The sequence below is a fragment of the Diabrotica virgifera genome, chromosome 1 (genome assembly GCF_917563875.1).
Source record: "Diabrotica virgifera virgifera chromosome 1, PGI_DIABVI_V3a".
Classification (NCBI taxonomy): domain Eukaryota; kingdom Metazoa; phylum Arthropoda; class Insecta; order Coleoptera; family Chrysomelidae; genus Diabrotica; species Diabrotica virgifera.
In genome coordinates this window covers 105,893,978-105,916,270 of record NC_065443.1, presented here as the reverse complement: position 1 = coordinate 105,916,270, position 22,293 = coordinate 105,893,978, and the positions used below count along the sequence as shown (strand labels likewise).

At 32.4% G+C, this 22,293-nt stretch overlaps 2 protein-coding genes across 5 annotated transcripts in view; both read left to right on the top strand.

Annotated features, from left to right (window-relative positions):
* LOC114325450 (ELKS/Rab6-interacting/CAST family member 1) overlaps positions 1-22,293 on the top strand; it is a 607,107-nt gene that overhangs the window by 173,672 nt on the left and 411,142 nt on the right. For 3 of the 4 annotated variants that reach the window (XM_028273526.2, XM_028273523.2, XM_028273528.2), the window contains exon 3: positions 18,097-18,364. In XM_028273526.2, coding sequence (XP_028129327.1) covers positions 18,097-18,364 — 268 coding nt within the window. The remainder of the gene's footprint in view (positions 1-18,096; positions 18,365-22,293) is intronic. The other variant, XM_050642808.1, reaches the window with a different exon arrangement.
* On the top strand, positions 6,396-7,195 carry LOC126879684 (uncharacterized). Its single transcript, XM_050642870.1, has one exon. The coding sequence runs from the start codon at positions 6,420-6,422 to the stop codon at positions 6,957-6,959; it is 540 nt and encodes a 179-aa protein (XP_050498827.1). The 5' UTR covers positions 6,396-6,419; the 3' UTR covers positions 6,960-7,195.

Sequence of the window (22,293 nt, the reverse complement as noted above, 5' to 3'; positions counted from 1 at the left end):
TAACAGTGTCATTAACAGATATTTTTAAATACCATGAATCATTTTCCAATGATTGTGTGGATTTAAGAAATACATACTAAACAATGTTGTTACCTGTATAAAAGAGATTATAATTATGACACATTATGGTATTCCTTATTTTTCAAATAATATGCTCTTTTAAACGCATAACTTTGATTTATTGGCTAAACCTACATTAGATACGTCACAAGAAATTAAAAATAATTAACATGTAATAAAGTAATAAATTCACTGTTTTTTTTCGCCCATCTCTAATTGAATTAGTAAGACGTGTTTATGAGTGCTCTTAATTTTTATCAAATTTTGTGCTTATTACAGATATAATAGAATTTGGCAAACAAACGAAATATCGGAAACAACAAAGATAAAAATCTTTAATAGTTGCATTAAACTGGCCAAACAAAATAACTAATACAGAACTATGGGAAAGGACAAAGCAAACTAACATATCTACTACAGCCAAGGAAAAAAAATGGAAATGGATCGGCCACACTTTGAGGAAAGACCAAAGCAGCATAGTAAGACAAGCACTTGAATACCAACCAGAGGGGAAAAGAAAGAGGGCAGACCAGACAACAGCTGGAAAAGAACAACAACGAGAGAACTCGAAAAAATTGGACTAAGATGGGGCGAAGTCAAAAAGAGAGCAAAAGATAGAAGAGAGTGGAGGGAATTAGTTCACAATTTATCCAGAGAATAAAAACAAAAGAAGATGCGCTGTCCCGGCCAGACAGCAATCTTACACTTTTGGCCAAGAAACGCATAAGCGCCCAATACTCCACAAGGAGGGATGGAACGAGAGAGAGAAATTCACTGTTTTAATCAGATATATTATATTCCCAACTATTTCAATAAAATATTAAAACGAATAAACGAAAACTTGTTGACTGGTGCTACAACAAAGCAATAAAATGTTATTCATGAAGATAGTGTAAAATATATAGCCGCTTATCTGGTCTGCTGGTATTAAAGTTATCAGCATTTAATTTCAAAGCGGTCTCTTAGCTGGAGAAAATACTTGTAATTACCATCCGTATTCATTTCAGATACTTCCATCTCGCAAACAAAAACACGTAAAAATTAACATCTGGGTGAGTCACCCGTCCCAAACCCAAGAAAACTGTATGTCGATGACAAACCTTCCCAAGCTCGACCTGCGAACGCATGAACTGATAGTAGGATGCGCAGAACGGTCTACGCAGTCCGCCGACGCAGGTTGTGTCTGGCTTACGATCAATTTGCGCCGGGGCTAAACTGTCGGCATTTAGATTTACAGAGACATAATAATATGTGTACCGAGAAAAGAAATTATGCATTTCACCATTTCACTCGATTCACCATAATATCACCCTAAATTACCCTATAGAAGCCCAGACCAAAGTAAGGTTAATCCCCTCTTTTGGTTTTTTCCTAAAGAGAGAGGGGGTGCCAACTGTTTTTACAAAAAAGATATTAAAACCAAGAAAAAAAATTAAGAGATTAGTAAATTGAATAAATGTAAATTATAATAAAATAATTATTTAAACATGAATTAATAAAGATGTGACGTTTTTAACGTTAAATATATGTACAGTGTGGGCCAAAGAAAACAGTCCACCACGATATTTGACAGTTGTTATTAGATTTTAAAGAAATGACGAAACAGGTCGATTTGATTTTATCTAAGAGGGACACATTTTTACGGTACATATATCTGTCATTAGTCAACCCCCTCCCTTCCACATCCCCCACTCCTTATTTTTAAATAGGGAATAGGGGTAGTGTGCTAACTCATTTGAAAGGTTATTCAATTCTCTATTCAGTAATATTAACATTGACATAATTATTTATACAGGGTGTCCAAGAAAAATTGTATTGAATTAAATTAATTGACACAAAATGAAGAAAGTATGTAATTTATTTAACTCAAATTACATTCTACTGCTGACAGAAAACAGAAAAAAATGTTTATTTGATAAATAAACATTGTTTGTTGCTTAAATTCAATATTCAACGTACCAAGAGACAGATGGGTGACAGCTTGAACACTGAAATCAAGCAAAAAGCAATGTTTATTTATCAAAAAACATTTTTTTTTCTGTTTTATGACTGCAGTAGAATGTATTTTGAATTAAATAAATTACATACATTCTCCTTTTTGTGTCAATTAATTAAATTAAAAACTTTTATTATTATAGCACAACTTACAAGCACCCTGTATAAATAAATATATTAATGTTTATATTACTGAATAGAGAATTAAATAACCTTTAAAATGAGCAAGCACACGACCCCAATTCCCTGTTTAAAAATAAGGACTAGGGGAAGTGGAAGGGAGGAGGTTCACAAATGACAGATGTATGTACCGTAAAAATGCGTCCCCCTTAGATCAAAAATCGACCTGTTTCGGCATTTCCTTAAAATATAATAACTACTGCCAAATATCGAGGTGGACTGTTTTCTTTGGCCCACACTGTATTTTAATAGTTCTTATTAGTTACCACAAATATATATACTTCGTCTAATTTACTTACCGTTGCACGTCATCCGCGTCATAGCCTGTGACGTCACATGATACCAACACGAAATATTTAGGCGGTAGCTGTGTTCTTTTTTAGAATAATTTTTCCAAGTACATTGGAATTACAGCCACTAGACATATTTTATTATATACGCGTAGAAATAATATTTGAATATTTCTAGTAATGTTAACCTAAAGAAATACATAATAATATGTTTCATTTAATTTGTATAAATGGATTATAAAGCGTTTTTATGAAGCACATTTGTTTGGAACACACTGAAACTTCAATCGAACGAAGCTGACAATTTAGAATAAATTGGTAACATTTATTTGACAGTTGCGGTGATGACACTTCATATTTGTTTATATTCTTTTTTCTTTTTTTTTTCTCTCTGATTCTGGCTTTGGTTTAGAACTAGAACCTTTAGCCACGTAATTGTATAACTTATTACTAAGTCAGGGGAGTAATGTGTAGTGTGTGTGTTGAGTAAGTGTCTCGTTACTTTGCAAAGTCGACGTCATTGTCTTTGCAAAGAGACGCTAATTGTTTCCGAACGTCTGCGGTCCCTCCGGTGAGTACCGATCCCACAAGGACAGAAACTATTTTTCATTTATTAATTTATAATAAATGAAAAATTTCTGCCCCTGGTAGGATTCGAACTGGTTTATATATAGATTCGAACTGGTTTATATTCTTTACTATAAGTTTTATTATATTTACTGTTTTTATTATTTACTTTAATGTAAGATTATAACTTAATTCTTGTTCTCTAGTTCTTAAGTTTTTATTTATTTACATTGAATATTAATTTGTTTTGTTGTATAATCCACGTTTAAAATAATTAATGTGATCTATTTGATTTAAAATGGATTCAGGATTTTTTTATACTTTGGCAACTATGTCAACTTAAATCTTTGGCGTAGATAATGACGTGCAACGGTAAGTAAATTAGACGGACTGTAAACGCCTCGTATATACAGTGAGCACGTAAAGGTTGGAAGAAATTCATTTTCTCAAGAACGGACGATTTTGGAAAAAATCCCGAAACAGGTTAATTTTTATTTTTAAATTACGAATTTTTGGCATATTATATATCAAACTAGTGACGTCACCTATCTGGGCGTGATGAGGTCATCGATGATTTTTTAAATAAGAATAGGGGTCGTGTGATAGCTCATTTGAAAGGTTATTCAATTCTTTATTCAGTAATATTCTTTATTCAATTATACAGGGTACCCAAAATCATTTTTTTAAATTAAATTTATTGACATAAAAAGAAGAATGTGTGTAATTTATTTAATTCAAAATACATTTTACTGCTATCAGAAAATAGGAAAAAAATGTTTATTTGGCAAATAAATATTGTTTTTTGCTTAAATTCAATATTAAAGCAGCCACCCACCAGCCTCGTGAAAATTTGAACAATTAATTTAAGCAAAAAGCAATGATTATTTTAGAAATATACATTTTTTCTGTTTTCTGAGAGCAGTAAAATGTTTTTTGAATTAAATAAATTACATACATTCTTCTTTTTATGTCAATAAATTTAATAAAAAATTTTTTTTTTGGCACCCTGTATAAATAATTATGTTAATGTTTATATTATTGAATTACTTTTCAAATGAGCTATCACACGACCCCTATTCTTATTTAAAAAATCATCGATGACCTCATCACGCCCAGATGGTGACGTCACTAGTTTGATATAAAATATGCCAAAAATTCGTAATTTAAAAATAAGAATTGACCTCTTTCGGGATTTTTTTTCAAAATCATCCAATCTCAAGAAAATGAATTTATTCCAACTTTTACGTGCTCACTGTATATAAAAGAAATGTCGCGGAAAAATTCTGGTAAATTATTTAGGAAATTAGACTCTTTTAGATATTCCGAAACGATACCCTTCTGCTACTTGAGCGTGGCGTTTCATTTCTTTTGGTATAAATTACACAGATCGTGTTACTCTCCGTTCTCTTGATATCCTTTCATCTTTACACCTCGCGCATTAAGCTCGCTTAAGGATTTTTATATCTTAAACATTTCGGGAGAAATGTTTCCATTTTCCGGAGGGCGTTTGTTATTTTTTAACTTCCTAATTATTTCTCTTCATGTTCTCTTGTGTATGCTCGGTTGCCGACATAATTGGGTTTATGTTCTTCGTTTTTGACTTTTAAGGAATGAGGTTTGGGTCTTTGGGTCATTTTATACCAAAAAGACGAATTAATAGTTTCGTACAAACCTCCTTATTTTCTTTTATTTGCTTAGTGTTATTAGGTTTAAGCTTATTCAGTGTGTCAATTTTAAAACTTACAATGGGCTATATCTCACGAACAAAAGCTGATATCGAAAAATGCTGGAAACCGTTTCTAGGACAGTAAGGGGAACTAAAATGACATTAAAGAGAACTCACCCCTATCAACCCTCTAGGCCCCACCCACCACAACCAAAAAATTTTAAATTGCAAACCCCTACTTACGATACATCATTGAAAAGACTATAAAAAATGTGATCCAATGGTATAAATAATAATTATACAGGGTGAAACAATTATTGTGAAACTTTGGCTGAAATGGATAAATTTAATGAGGTTTTTGTTGAACTACAAATTTGTTAAGAATGTCAATTAAGTAAATGTTCAAAGTGGGTTTCGTTGTTTTGTAAACAATAATACGTCGGCTTAAGATGCAAATGGCCTAACTCCACTTTTAGCTCAAATTACCATTTTAGGTTGGTTGGGTTCATAAAAATTAACCGCGTCGACTTAAATACGCCTAACAACCGAAATGTCAAAAATGCCGCGACAAAATACCAGTCGAAACTCGCCTATCTCCGGCTTGATTTTCAACAATACGCAGTTGGCCTAACTCCCAGTGTGTAATGGTAATAACAGGTGAAACGTTGTTGTTCTTAATTTTATGTGCATAAAACAATATCTGAGGTAAGTATCAATAATTTTTTAATGCTTTAATTACCTTTGACGTTCAAATTATCTAGAGAATATAAATTTAGTATTTAATTTTTGTGCGTTCTTGGGTAAATCTGATGTTAAAATATCGTGTTGGAGTTAGGCAATTTTCATTTTATATTTACTTAGTTTGGATAGGAGATAGGCCATTATAGTTTCGATGATAAACCACATAGGTACCTACCTTTAATATTTTTTTCCCTATAATAACATTCTGAATTTTTGCTTAGCTAGGTACATAAAAGTATACCTTCTAATTAACGCTGTATATTTCAGAATGAAACCGCAATCCCGTGCGATGAAAATGCTTTTATTGGCTAAGCAAAACATCCAGGAAAAGCCCAACAGACAAAGCGATGCCGAAAGCGATGTAACAAGAGATTTGTTAACATTTTGTGATACTTTTGATCAAGATAAGGATTTATCTACACTCTTAGCTGATAGTACTAATCTAGCAAGCTCCTCAGCATCTAATCACCACTTATTAGCTGACGACAATTTAATTACTGATGATGATTTACTCACCCTAGCTGAACATTGAACCAGAAGATCGTCAGAATTTCGTTCCAGAATCAATTCATGGTGAAGAAGTGCCAACCTCCATTTTGGAAGAAGAAGTTATTGAAGCTTCTTCTAGTCGTTCAGATAAATCTTATGAACCCAGTGAAAATGAAACAAGTTCAAGTGAAAATGAAAATGAAGTAGTAGAAGAGCTACAAAATAACACTCCAATGCAAACCCCTTCACGGACACGCAGAAAGAGACGTCATGTAGATCAAAAGGAATGGAAAAAAAATAAAAATAAGATTTTGAGACAAGAAGGAAAGGAATATTTTGGAAAACAAAAGCAAGAAGAAAAATGGAATTATGATATTAAAAAAAAAGCAAAATCTATAGGACCGAGATGCAAATGCAGTGGTAAATCAGTAATGAATAATGGGAAATCAGTAATGAAGTGCAATGAGATAACAGAAGATCAAAGAACAGAAATTTTTACAAGATTTTGGAATTTTTTGTGGAACGAAAAACAATTGTTTCTAAGGACGCTGGTTGAAAAGAAAAGTACTTCAAGAGCTAGGGATCGAAAAAAAGAGAACGAGTCAAGAAGGGAATTTTCCTATATATATTTTCTTCAAACAACATCCAAGATAAGAGTGTGCAAAACAATGTTTTGCAATACTCTTTCAGTTGCACCAAGAACTGTTGCACATTGGTTGATTGAAAAAAATAAATCACAACACACTGCAAATGATTTGGTGGATGATGACCTTAATGATACGCGTGATAATAATTCCTCCCAAATAGTTATTCCTAGAAAAGCGAAAATCGACAAACAAAAAGAAAATTTGTGCAATTTCTTTACAGTTCTTCCAAAACTAGAGTCACATTATTGTCGAAAGAGCACAAAGAAATTATACCTTGAAAGATCTTGGCAAACAAAAATGGAATTACCTATACCGGTTTTATAAGAATGACTGGTGTACAAAAAACGATTCACAACCGCTATCTATTGCAGCATTTAATAACAGTTTCGACGATTTTAATTTAGCACTTTTTTCACCTAAAAAGGACGAATGTGATACGTGTGTGGGTTACAAGACTGGTAATATTGACGAAGCTACCTATCAAGAACATCAGAAGAAAAAGGAGGAGGCACGAAAGGAAAAAGAGGTTGACAAAACAAAAGAAGATGTAGAAGTTTTTTCAATGGATTTGCAATCAGTTCTACTGAGTCCAAAATCTAATGTCAGCGCTCTATATTATAAAACAAAATTAATAGTCCATAATTTTACAATTATGGACATTAAATCCTTGGATGGATATTGTTTCCTCTGGCATGAGGGTCATGCTGGACTAACTGCCAACACATTTGCTACCATCATTTACAAGTTTTTAGAGACTAATATTATACCCCAAAAAAACTCTACTAGTAAAGTCATTTTGTACAGTGATGGTTGCACTGGACAAAACAGAAATGCAATTCTTGCCAATGCACTTTTCAACTTTGCACAAAAGCATGGGATTACAATTGAGCAAAAATTTTTAGAAAAAGGGCATACGCAAATGGAGTGCGATTCAATGCACTCCACAATCGAGCGAAAACTAAAAAACCGAGTCATAAATGTCCCAGCAGACTATGTCAATATTTGTCAAACTGCTCGTATAAATCCGAAACCCTACGTGGTGGAGTACTTGGATCATACATATTTCAAAAACTTTCAAGAAGTTCAATACATTAGTTCCATCCGTCCTGGTAGATCGTCAGGTGATCCTACTGTAACAAACATTAGAGCACTTCAGTATAATGAACACGGAATTCTCTTTAAAATCAGGCATACAGAAGAATGGATGCCTTTGCCTTACAGAATCACGAAAAAAGATAAAAAAATCTGGAATTTAGAAGAGTTGCCGTTAATGTATCCGACTCCAATACCAATTAAATCGGAAAAATTTCAACACTTAATGGACCTTAAATCGTCAATTCCTAAGGACTTTCATTTTTTTTATGATAACTTACCACATTTGTAAAATGCCTCTTTCTTTTTGTCTTTTGTCTTGTGTTGCCGTCTTTAAATTTTTTTTATACTTAAGTTGCACAATTAATTAGATTATTGCCTATCTCCTGATGCCAACCCATGCTCAGGGAACGCATATTACCTAACTCTTAATTTTTCAAGAATAAAGCCTCTTTTTGACAAGAGCAAGTATTTTCTATGTTGTAGCATTAAACAAAATAAAATATTTTGGAAACTTACCTTGTTTTATTATTATTTTCTAATTCTGACACGTTTTTGCATCTCCTGAATAATTTAAATTTTTGGAGTTAGGCCATTTGCATCTTAAGCCGACGAATACAGAATATTTTCAAATTATGCACGAATTTTGGCAAATGTTTTTCTAGTAATAGCGCGACATGCTTGCGTAATTCTTTCTCGGAATTTCCCAAGTGGCGCAGGTTGATTTTTATATACAACTGACTTAAGCTAACCCCATAGAAATAAGTCAGGTGGCTGTAAGTCTGGTAACCTCGGTGGCTACTCAATGGGACCTCTCCTTCCAATCCATTTGTTCGGATACTTAGTATCCAACCAGTGCCTAACGGAAGCTATATAGTGAGAAGGTGTCCATCTTGTTGGAAGTGCAGCCAATCTTCGTATATAGCTAGGTTGCCTTGGTCGTTCCTTTGGTTCTCAAATTCATGCACAATTAAAGGTTCGATGGTGTTTTCCAGCATATCGTGATAAATGTCGGCCACTTAAATTACCTGGTATGAACAAGGGGCCAATTATAGCATCGCCTAATATTCCTGCCCAAACATTCAGTTTTTAAGGTAATTGAGTGTGACCTCTGAATAGATGCGGGTTTGCATCACTCTAGTACCGACAGTTTTGTTTATTTAAATTACCATTCAGCATAAAAGTACATTCATCAGTGAAACAAATATTTTTTAACATTCTCGGTTCAACGCGAATTCTTTCACTCATGCGTTCACAAAACTCAATTCGTCAGTCTGGATCATCATCGCCTAGTTCTTGAAGAATTTGTGTTTTGTACGGGTGAGACTTATGTAATTTCAACACCTTTCTAACCGACACATGTGAAAGTCCTGTCATTGCAGACACTTGACGTGTTGATGCAGTAGGCTCTACGGAAAAAGAAAAAAAAGGTATACTGTAAACCATCGTGACAACTATAGCTCAATGACAGTAGTACCTATCGATCGTACAAATGATGAAAACTAATGACATTCAAAAGTCTCAAATAAACAAAAATTATTGAATCTGACAGAACCCAAAAACAGATGTTTTCAACTTGTTTTGCAAGAACCGCAAATTGTTTTTATTTAACAAAAAAAAAAGTACCGACGGACACTTACCATTCAAAATAATAGTCCGGAAGAGAGCATTACAAATACAAAAGTAATAGTAAGACGGATGATATTAACACCCTGTATAATTATTATTTATACCATTGGATAGCATTTTTTACAGTCTTTTCAATGATGTATCACAAGTAGGGGTTTTCAATTTAAAATTTTTTGGTTTTGGTGGATGGAGCCTAGGGGGTTGATGGGGGTGAGTTATCTTTCATCTCATTTAAGTTCCCCCTTATTATCCTAGAAACGGTTTTAAGCATTTTTCGATATCAGCTTTTGTTCGTCAGATATAGCCCATTGTAAATTTTAAAATTGACACACTGTACATAATTTAAACTTATACATAATAATATACAATGAATTAAAATAATGTACAATATTAACTGAAAGTTAACTTTAATTTGAATTAAAAATTTTAATTTAAATAAATATTTTCAAATTTTATTTTTCATCTCAAAACAAAATTAACACTATGAAAAGAAAGAAAGAAGATTTGTAGAAATGTTTAATGTAGACGCTTTAAAAAACTGCGATAGCTAAAAAGTTTGAGAAAAGTCTGGAAGGTAACCTAGAGAACTGTAGATTGTACAGGTGAAATAGAGGAAGATGTTAATAAAATAACTATTGGAGTCAGTATAGAACCCTATTATATATGTTAGCAACTGAAGTGATTCGAAGGCAAAAGCGTGAAAATATAACAGACTCTTACGATGAGGAGTGTGCATAAGTAATCCAACGAAAAAAATTAAGCATCTACAATAGGGTGGGCCGAAAAAACTAAAATTATTTTTTTTAAGTCGTAATACTGCGGAAAAGTTGCGAATGTATGAGACTAAAAAGGGGTAAGAATTTAAAATATATCGGTTAATATCTTCCGTTCGCGCATGAGCCATAAAATTTGCCGAAATTGGTAAAAAACTGATTTTTTGCGATAATTTTTAACATATTAAATTTAGCGTGGATACGTTTGTAATAGCTCATTTTCCCATTCTTAATAACCATACTAACTAAATTTAACCGTGTTATTAAAATCTCTTAACATTTTCCGTTCGCGCATAAGGCATAAAAATAGCCAAAATGTGACAAAATTGCATATTTCATACACGTTTAATTTTTCGTAATTAATAGTTTAGTTGAATGAAAATAATACTCACATATATATTTTGTTGAACCTGTATTGAGAACACTTAAAATAAACACACTTTAAACACATCATTTTCAGAACTTTAGTAGGCTATTATTTAAAAATATTGTTTGTGAATATAGAAAAAACCAAATTTTTTACGAGATGCAAGTTTTCAATTCGACAATATGGTCCAATGTCCACCAGTCCATTGTCCGTCCAGTCCATCTTGTATTATTTTAACACCTTTTTGCTATTACATAGTAGAAGGCACTTTGAACTGTGATTTCTGTGTAAAGTCCGGCATTGCAGACTAACAATGTTGTTCTTATGAAGCCGTCGCGATTCTCAGCTCCGCAAACTTTTCCAGCAGCTTCTGTTACAAGTTTTACACATCGTTCTACTGCCTGTGTATGAACAGGAAATGACTTTAATATTACATCCCAGTTAGGTGCTGAATCACTCTGAATAATTAATGTTATTTCATCATCATTTATATCTTTTAATAATGGAGGAGAAAATAACTCATAGTCTAACCAATGAATTATTTCTGACTAGTCTCGACATTCAAAATTTAGTTTTGGCAGTTTGAATATTCTAATGTTAGATCTTGTTTTATCTAGCTGTCTAGCTTTCAGAATTCTGCGAAGTCCAAGCTCTCTTATATGTTTTCTGTTATCTTGTGTCATGGCCAACATCAAATGTTCTGGATGGGCGAAAAAAGCATTGCGCTCAATAACAGGGTCAACAACCCTGTTGACCAAATAACATTAACAACAACCAGAAATAACATCAATTATTCAGAATGATTCAGCCCCTAACTGGGATGTAATATTAAAGTCATTTCCCGTTCATACTCAGGCAGTAGAACGATGTGTAAAACTCGTAACAGAAGCCGCTGGAAAAGTTTGCGGAGCTGAGAATCGCGACGGCTTTATAAGAACAACATTGTTATCAATGTCTGCAATGCCGGACTTTACACAGAAATCATAGTTCAAAGTGCATTCTACTATGTAATAGCAAAAAGGTGTTAAAATAATACAAGATGGACTGGACGGACAATGGACTGGTGGACATTGGACCATATTGTCGTATTGAAAACTTGCATCTCGTAAAAAATTTGGTTTTTTCTATATTCACAAACAATATTTTTAAATAATAGCCTACTAAAGTTCTGAAAATGATGTGTTTAAAGTGTGTTTATTTTAAGTGTCCTCAATACAAGTTCAACAAAATGTATATGTGAGTATTATTTTCATTCAACTAAACTCTTAATTACGAAAAATTAAACGTGTATGAAATATGCAATTTTGTCACATTTTGGCTATTTTTATGCCTTTGCGCAAACGGACAATATTAAGAGATTTTAATAACACGGTTAAATTTAGTTAGTATGGTTATTAAGAATGAGAAAATGAGCTATTACAAACGTATCCACGCTAAATTTAATCTGTTAACAATTATCGCAAAAAATCAGTTTTTTACCAATTTCGGCAAACTTTATGGCTCATGCGCGAACGGAAGATATAAACCCATATTTTTTAAATTTTTACCCCTTTTTAGTCTCATACATTCGCAACTTTTCCGCGGTATTACGACTTGAAAAAAAATATTTTAGTTTTTTCGGCCCACCCTAATCTACAAGGCTCTAGGAAGAAGAACGATATAAGTAAAGGAAGGGTATAGGCACCTGAGACGAGACGAAAAACGAATAATGAACAAAAAATTAAAGGAGCATATAGAAAAGGTGAAGTGCATACTGGTGCATACTGGTGAAGTGTTCTAAACAGTTGATCAATTGACTTGGTCAATGTCTCTTGTTCTTCACATAAGACGGGAATCAGCTTCTCTAGTGGTTGATTATGGGCCATTCCACGAATATACGCCTGTTTTGGATTATTTCGACAACGAATATTTTACTGTGCAACATAAGAAGTACGAAAGTAAATGGCGCTAATAATTATTCAAATAAACAACAATGTAATTTGCAATTTACTTTCGTTCTTCTTATTTTACACAGTAAAATATTCGTTGTCGAAGTAATCCAAAACAAGCGTATGTTCGTGGAATAGGGTATAAGAAGATTCTGATTATATTTGTCGAGTCGAAGCAAGGGGTAAATCGGTGCTGAATTGAATAATAAATGGAGATAAACGTTTTATTTTATAACACAAACACTGTAGGGGGCATCCATAAACTACGTCGTTGAGAAGAGGGAGGGGGGGGGGCGCTTGCTTATTACGACGGAATACGACAGGGGGGAGGGGGGTATGAGTGACCATTCGACGTCGTTTAATATATTGGTAGCTATATTTAAATTTGTCGCTATTGTGTCTATAAAAATAATTTTTTACTAGTTTCTACCAGCATTAAAGTATCAGATATTCATATAAAAACGTATAGTTTTTGATATGAAATTGAAAATAGAACAAAACGTTTACGAATAAATATACCTTTGTTAAAATTAAAAACAATAATTCTATTATAGATACTTTTATCGCATACTTTTCATTTCGTTTTTATTATCAGTCACAGCGTTAAAATAATATTAGGTAGCACTTTTGTACAGGACAGCAAAACAATAAGACATTGTTCTTTGGGTTTAAACAATCGCTTCTATATACAGAACAACGGCTGGAAGCAAAAAATATTAAATTCAATTTAATATTTGTCAATGTTAGTTCATTTATGTGCTGCATATGTGTGTGAAACAACAGTTCTGAAGAAATAGAAATAAAATGGCATCGAAATCAAAACAAAATAAATATCAAGATTTATATGATGCAGTTAAGAAAGCATACCCCGATAAAAGTGGTGTTTTTTGTCAAAATAAGGCTAATGAGTTGTGGAGTGAATTGAAAAAAAAGTACGCAGATATTAATGACCTACATAATAATACCGATTTGGAAATAAAAAAATTATTGGAATCAGCGACAAAAAGGAAGGCTGCGTTTACAAACTTTTTTGTTACAGTAAGTACCTTTTAAATTTATGATTAATGTTAAGAATAACAAATCACAGTAAAAAAATATTTTAGAAATATTAGTTACTCTGGATAAATAAAAATAATTCGTTTTTTCGCCGAGTCTTTTATACACAATTATTATCTAACTAATTAGTATGATTCTTTAAAATGAAAATTTAACTACAAGTAGTCAAGTTTTAAATCTATTAAAATATTTATCAAATGTTCATCTGTTTATTTTTCACTTAACAAACGTTCAGAAAATATAATCTATAATTCTAAAATATCATTAATTTTGTTAAAATGCTAATAATATAACCTGGTATATTGTTTTCTCATTTAATATTTAATTGATAATTTATTGACTGATACGCCTTAATATTGTTTGTTATACCTATTATTAAAATTTGTAAACTTAATGTAAAAATAATATGATTAATAATATCAGTGAATGGTTGGGAAAAGAAAAAGACTTTTAAAATTATTTATTTATAAGTAGTAACGTATGTTATAAAGTATATGTGCTTAACTAAATCCTGTATTCATATATTTTTTATTAAATTACATTATTTTTAAGTGAATTATTAATTTTAATTACTTAAGGGGGTAGGCGCAAAATCTTGGTCCAATGCTATTTAAATGTATTTATTTTTTTCGAATACTAAGAAAACTAATAAAGATTTTTGAAAAATTTAAACGCAGATTGAAAGACTACATTATTGCCGAGGGCCAAAAGTTCCTGAAAACATCTATAATGTTTATTTTAATAAGTTACAGGGGTTTAAAAGAAAATTTAGTCTGATTTTTCATTTCCAATATTTCATTCAAAAGAAACCTTTTGTTTATTCTAAGGGACTTTTAGCTCTCGGTAAAAATGTAATATTTTATTCTACGTTTAAATTTTTCAAATATATTTATTAGTTATCTCAGGATTCGAAAATAATTAATGCATTTAAATAGCATTGGACCAAGATTGTACGCGTACCCCCTCATATTTGATTTAAAAAAAACCAGAAATAATATTGATTTTTTTTTAAATCAATGAAGGGGCGTCGTGAGTTGCTATAACGACGTCGACATGGGGGGGGGGTCGTCTCTAAACGACGAATTACGACGGAGGGGGGGGAGGGTATTAAAAAGTCCAAATTTTTTACGACGTAGTTTATGGATGCCCCCGTACAATAATAGCGATTACTAATTTTAATACACTTAAAAACAAAAATGAAAAATTCGCGTAATAAACGTGAGATTGTCCAAACTATGGACATAAGAGAGTAACGACAAAAATGTGAATTGAGGCTGCTTGACACTCGGGAGACAGCATTCTAAGTTGTGCTAAAGGCGTCCGACTAACTCTGTCATTGGTTGGTAACTAACCTGACTAATTGAGCAGCATAAGAAATTGGCTTCTTTAGACTTTTTCAACGAGGAGGAAATCAATTATTAACTTTTGTGCGTATCGAATTTAAATTTTAGAGTAAACAAACCTTTTAGGACGGTCTGTTACCACAATGAGCTTTTAGTAGTTTGGGAAACATAATGCAATAGCGAACTGAACTTGAGCTTCTAATCCCAGCTATGTTAATCCACATATTATGGTGAATTTTGGCTATAAATTGTTTTTATGAATGCTGAAAACGTGTGAGAAAGAAACAATAACTCAGTATCGAGATTATGAATTTGTTTTCAGAGCTAAAGGTGTCCAATTAAAAGGAGAGATGTCTGAACACGCGTATAAAATAGTAGAAGGTGCGATAAATTATATTAGGATCGTATAAGTAGAAATATATTATCGATATATTACAATGTAATATCTACTGAAAGAACTAGGGAAGTCATCATTCTCTTTGCCTTATCCGTATGCGGGGTCGGCTTCAATAATTGTATTTCTTCACACAATTCTATCTTGGGTCATATCAATGTTAATCCCCTTTACCAACATGTCCTGCCTTATCGTCTCCCCCCAGGTCTTCTTTGGTCTTCCTCTCCTACTCCCCCCAGGAATCTGCACTTCAGCTATTCTTCGTATTGGGTGATTAACGTCTCGATGTTGAACATGACCAAACCATCTTAACCTATGCTCTCTCATTTTGGTATTAATTGGTATATATATAATATCGGTTTACAACGTTCTTCGACGTCTTCCGATTTCCAATCTCCATCTCGTTCTGTCATTCCATAGATCGTCCTCGAGTTCTCTGTCCCTGATTTCTCTATCAACTCCTTTTCTCCAACTTCTTCTAGGTCTTCCTGGTCTGCGCCTTCCTCTTGGTTGCCATTCGAGGATTTGTCTTGGTATTCTATTCTCCGGCATTCTCCTTACGTGTCCGTACCAGCTGAGTTGTTTCGTCCTGATGTCGTCAACAATAGTATGTGTAACCCCCATGATTTCTCGGACTCTCTCGTTTGTTATTCTGTCGCGTCTAGATATTCCCGCTGAACGGCGCCAGAAGTCCATTTCTGTTGCTCTAAGCATTTTCTCTGTTCTGTCTTTTATGGGCCACACTTCGCATCCATATGTTGTGATGCTTTTTATTATAGTGTTATATATTCTTTTTTTATTCTCCTTAGAAATATTTTTATCCCACAGTACGCTGTTTAGTAAGGATATGCCTTTCCTACCCTGTATATTTCGTTCCTTAATAGCTGCATCTAATTTTCCGTCTTAAGTGATCTTTACTCCCAGGTATTTGTAGTCTTCACATAATTTTATTTCTTGATTTTCCTCTACTCGGAGGCTATGTTGGTCTCCTCCGATACTCATGTATTCAGTTTTTTCCATATTCACTTCTAGGCCACACTCTGTAAACTCTTCTAATAGTTTTCGCATCATGTAACTAAGATCTTCAGAATCCTGTGCGATGATCACCTGGTCATCCGCAAAGCACAGCGTGTACAAAGTTGAGTCCGTTAGTGGTATGCCCATATTCGTACATTTTTTCTTCCATTTGTTGAGTGCTGCTTCGAGGTATATTTTGAATAGTGTTGGTGAGATACAGCATCCTTGCCTTAGTCCTTTAGTTACTGTGAATCCAGGTGTTATGAGATTTCCCGTTTTAATTCTTGTTGTTTGTTGGTAGTACAACGTTTTTACGGCTTCAACCAATTCTATATTTACATTTGTTTTCTCCAGTGCCTCCCATAATTTAACCAGCGGGACACTATCATACGCTTTTCTAAGGTCTATTAATTAAGGTATTAATTGGTGCCACACCTAAACTTCCCCTAATATACTCATTTCTAATTTTATCCTTCTTTGTCACTCCACTCATCCATCTAAGCATTCTCATTTCCGCCACATGCATTCGTTGTTCCTCTTTCTATTTCACTGCCCAACATTCAGTTCCATACATCATAGCCGGCCTTATGGCTGTTTTATAGAATTTTCCCTTCAACTTCAATGGAATTTTCCTGTCACACAGCACACCACTCGCTTCCTTCCACTTCATCCATCCAGCCCTAATTCTACTGCATGCATCTCCATCTATTTCTCCATTACTCTGTAATATCGATCCTAGGTACTTAAAACTATTGCTTTTCACAATCATTTCATCATCCAAAGATACCGTTTTATTTGTAGTAACTCCATCCTTAAATGAACATTCCAAATACTCTGTTTTTGTCCTACTAAGTTTTAAACCTTTTTCCTCCAGAGCTTGTCTCCACTGTTCCAGTTTTTTTAAGTCTCTTTCACTATTTCCTATTAACACTACATCATCGGCATACATTAGGCACCATGGAATGCTACCCTGTAGTTTCGCTGTTATCTGGTCCAAAACTAATGGGAATAAGTAAGGACTAAGCACCGAACCTTGGTGCATAACCAGAAGTATAACACACAAATGGAAACGCGAAAATTTTACTAGAAGTTTAATCAGAATAGCAAGAAATTCAAACCTAGATTATCAACAGATAGAACAGGAGAGAAATTGGTGATCTGGACCAGATGTTAAAATATGAGAAGAAAATTTTAATAAGAGACTAATTCCCGGTTGCACCAACAGATCTTAAGCTTAAGTCGAGAATATCATAAGAATTAATATAATATAATTATAATATATTACAATAAGAATACCATAATATAATAATTAATATAATTGATAATAAGGTAAGTGATACTCAAGGAGGCCTTATCTATAAGTAGAGCTTAGCTAAGCTGGAGCTTAAGATCTGTTGGTACAACCAGGTATAAATGTAGTTGCAAGAAGCAGAAATCCAGCTTGAATGCATGGTAGACGAAAGAGAGAAAGATAACAGTTCTAAAGCTCCACGCTACGCAACAACTGTCGTTTGTCTGATGGGGCCAGTGTTACGGGGAAAACCTTAGTTGCCTGGATAATATATCTCGCTTAATTTTCGAGCAAGGCAGTCGATTAAAAATCAATTTTAAAAGTAGTTTCACAACTGTAAGGGTCTATCATAAACAAAAAGATTTAGTGTCCGGATAGTCGCTATGACTTCTTAATTCTACTTTGTATTTCTTCCTCGCTATTTCCTTTTTTATTAGACATCTCTTTACATTACCTACGATATTCTGAGATGTTGATGTGTTTGCTGCATAATTTCTATGAATATTTTTAATTAGTAATAAGTCTGTCTAGTAACTATGTATTTGTTACTATAATCTTAACATTGAAGTAGTTTTATTTCCAGATCCGCCCGTCAATCTCCCACCTCTCACCAGCCCTTCATCGGAGAACTTCAGCACCAAAATTCAGACCTTCAGCGCGACCTAGCAAACCTAAAGAAAGAACTAGAACTGACCAATCAAAAATTGGGATCGTCTATGCATTCCATCAAGACTTTCTGGAGCCCAGAACTGAAGAAAGAAAGGGCGTTAAGGAAAGAAGAGTCAGCCAAGTACAGCCTAATCAACGATCAGCTCAAATTACTAAGTAGCGAAAATCAGGTAAGTCGTTTAGTATGTGGTGAATATAATTTTAAGATATGGTACTTTAATACTATGTACATCTTTAATTAATAATTATCTAATCCTATAAAAGTCTAATGCAACAAGTCAGGCAGTCTGTCCTGGACGTAAACACTAACGTAAAATAAACGTTTAATAAACGTCATTTTATTTTTTTTATATCTTTTTTTATAACAGCTTCAGAATAACTGAATCGATTTAGCTAATTTAGATTTTGAAACATTTGTTGAAATCGAAGGAATGTTTAAAAGGTGAGAAAATTTGATGAAATTGTAAAGAAAATGCTTAAAACAACAATCTTATTTTCATATATGGTTATAATATACTCCTTTAGATTGACGTCACTAAAAACTGCAGCTATCTTCTCGTCTATTTATTTTTTACGTTGACCGCGAATGAGTTCGACTCCCTACCAGTGAGAATTTGGTGTTAAACAGTTAACATTAACGGGTGTAAACTATTCAACGGCCACAGCTGTATCTACCTACCTACCATAACATTGGACAGTTCAGCCCTATATAGTACACTAGTGGCCAAAATTCGGCAAACTTTAGAAAAATTGTAGTTTTGTTAGCAGCTTCATCTCGATGAAATTTGTTTCATTCGATTCGTAAAAGCCTTATGTTATGTAAACTTTGTGAACTAAAGTGATGATGACGAAATGAAAATTGGATTAGTGAACAAGGAAAATTCATTTTCCGAAATGCATTTCGAAGTGTTGAAAAATGATAAATTTGTAATTCGGAATAATTGATATAAATGAGTTCAATATTACTACTCGGAAGTTTTTGGTTCGCCGAAATAGAATATCATGACGACGATGGTCTCCGAGGCACCTGGTGACCACTAGTGGCATCGGTGCCTCGGAGACACCTTAATAACTCATTTATGTCAATTTTTCCGAATTACAACTTTATTATTTTTCAACACTTCGAAATGCATTTCGGAAAATGCATTTTCCTTGTTCAATAATGTCATTTTCATTTCGCTATCATCACTTCAGTTCACAAAGTTTCCTAAGGCTTTTACGAATCGAATGCAACAAGTTTCATTGAGATGAATGCTGCTAACAAAACTAAAATTTTTGTAAAGTTTTCAGAATTTTGGCCACTAGTCTATATCCCTATATACCAACGATTTACCATGAATGTGATGAAATGTCATATATCCAGTCCCACAAAAGGAACTCTTCCAACATTAGGGGAGTGCATTTAGATTTTCACTTCGGAAAAAATCAAACAAGATAAAACTTTTTGTAATTTCATTAAGAAATGTTTAATAAACAACATAACAAAAAGTTCTACTCGAGAAGTGGGTGCTTCATTTTTTATTAAACAAATGAACAGCGAAGTTGGATGTTTTTTTAAATAACTCCGAAAATATAATTTTTAGAAAAAAACTGACTTGGTCATTGAAAAATTCAGAAAATTTTACAAAAAGAACCTTATATAAAGATTTTTCTAAAATTAAATCTCTAGCTTCTGTAATTTTTTATTTATAACGCTAAAGTCACCCTTCTCACACACATTGGCGCACTGTAAACTAGCGTTGGAAGAAGTGCACGGTTGAGTTTTTTTAATGTAATTCTTTAACTAATGGATCAAAAGAAATTTTACAAATTGGACATGAAATAAGATGAAATAAGCTATCTTATGGTTGTAATAAAAAGAAATAAAATTTATGGACATAAGTACGGTGTGAGCGGAAAGTGAGCCTTACATGAATTTTGTTTAAAAATGATTTAAAAATGTGCAACTAATACAATTTTACTTATAAAACTCTCAAATTTGCACAACTTAACTCTCAATCATCTTACTAAACGATGTTTTATTCAAAAAAAATCTCAAAAATTTAATTAAAATAATACGATGTCTCAAAAAATGTAATTTTTGAAAACTTCGTAGTTTTACAGAATTCCCACCATTTTAAGACGGTATTACTCAAGTTTGAATAAATCTAATACAATTTTTTTGCTATTTTTTTAAAGCTTGGGATGTAATCTTTAAAAAACACTGACTTTATGAAACAATTTATTTTTGAGAAAACTAAGAAAGATAACAAAAATGTAATACAAAAACCGAAAATTACCCGCTGAAAAAATGTATATACAGAGTGATCAAAACTTTTTTCTGTAAAATTTACCCAAAATACATTTAACAATAAGCTTTAGCAATAATAAATGTTCAACAAAAAAATTTTTTTTAGCTCTTATACAGTATGTCTGCGTAACTTGGAACCTATTGATAACTTTTTTAATATCAGTTTTACGAAAAAAAGTTATTCTTTATAAAATAATCTGCATCGTATATAACATAAGATGCAACCATCAAATATCAAATTTTGTGAATTTTGTACGAGGTATGTCAAAAATATGAATTTCACTCAAGAGTAAAGTACCTTTATATTTCACAATATCAAAAATTTTTATAAAGAAAAGTTGTTTGGAATTAAAAACTATGTTCCAATATGTAATTATATCCTTCTAATCGAAAATTTGTTTTTTTAATATTCTTTCTAATACATTTTAATTTTTATTATTATTGTGAAAATTTTTGTTTATCTTTTTTTTTTAAGAATGAAATTCCATATTTGCTTGATTGGATTCTACTTGTTTTTCATTTAAATATCCGCCATTTTCGATCCGGCATTTTGAAATTTAAATTTTTAATCTTTAATTCAGTTTCAACAACCTGTTAAAAATAAAGACAATAAATGTTTTAGAAAAATGTTCTTTTTTATGTTCTTTTTAGAAAATCCGCATTTTGGATCCGCCATTTTATAGTTTATAATGTTAACATTTAAGTTAGGTTTATCAAAGTACTCAAAAATAAATATATGTAGAAATAAATATATTTTGTAAAGAAATTATGATTTTACAACTATTTTTTAAGTTATTCGCCATTTTGGATCTGCCAGTTTATAATTTAAATTATCAAAATTTGATTCAGGTTCAGCAACCTCTCAAAAATATCCACATATATGCAAACAAACACGTTTTATAAAAAAATTCGGATTTTACAACTACTTTTTAAGGATTTTTAGGAAAAAATTCGCCATTTTGAATCCGCCATTTTGAATTTGCAAATTGTAGTGTCAGATTCGGGTTCAGCATAATCAAAACTAAAATAAAAATATTTTTTATCAAAATAAAATGTTGAATTCACCCAAATTCTTAACATTATTTATACAAAATAATTGTTATTGTTTAAACAATTAATAAACAATTAGCGGCGAAATTTGTGAGTAGAACTTTTTACTTTAACATATTTATAAACTAACAAAAAAAGTTTTAGAAAAATATAACCTTGTTTGATTTTTTCCGAAACATTGTATCTTTTCGTTCTAATTGCACTCCCCTACATATATTTGCAGACAAAATCATCCAAACTGATTTGCGATATCTAATGAAAAGTCGTACGAAACTGGTTTTGTTGAATATAGCATGATATCACGAGGATACTTTAGTAATAAGCAGACATATTTCAATAGTACATAACGTGCTATAAGAAGTAGTCACTTCTATCGCAAGTGTCACTTGCCGTCATTTATTGTCTTTCGTTCTGAAATTCATATCTACAGTGTGTCAATTTTAAAACTTACAATGGCTATATCTCACGAACAAAAGCTGAAAACGAAAAATGCTTGAAACCGTTTCTAGGATAGTAAGAGGGAACTAAAATGGCATGAAAGAGAACTCACCCCCATCAACCCCCTAGGCCCCACCCACCACAACCCAAAAAGTTTAAATTGCAAACCCCTACTTGTGATACATCATTGAAGAGGCTATAAAAAATGCTATCCAATGGTATAAACAATAATTATACAGGGTGAAGCAATAATTGTGAAACTTTGGCTTAAATGAAAAATTTAATGAGGTTTTGTTGAATTGCAAATTTGATACAAATGTC

What these genes read in the sequence shown, in the direction of transcription:
- LOC126879684 (XM_050642870.1), top strand. Translation starts at nt 6,420, where the DNA reads ATGAATAATGGGAAATCAGTAATGAAGTGCAATGAGATAACAGAAGAT.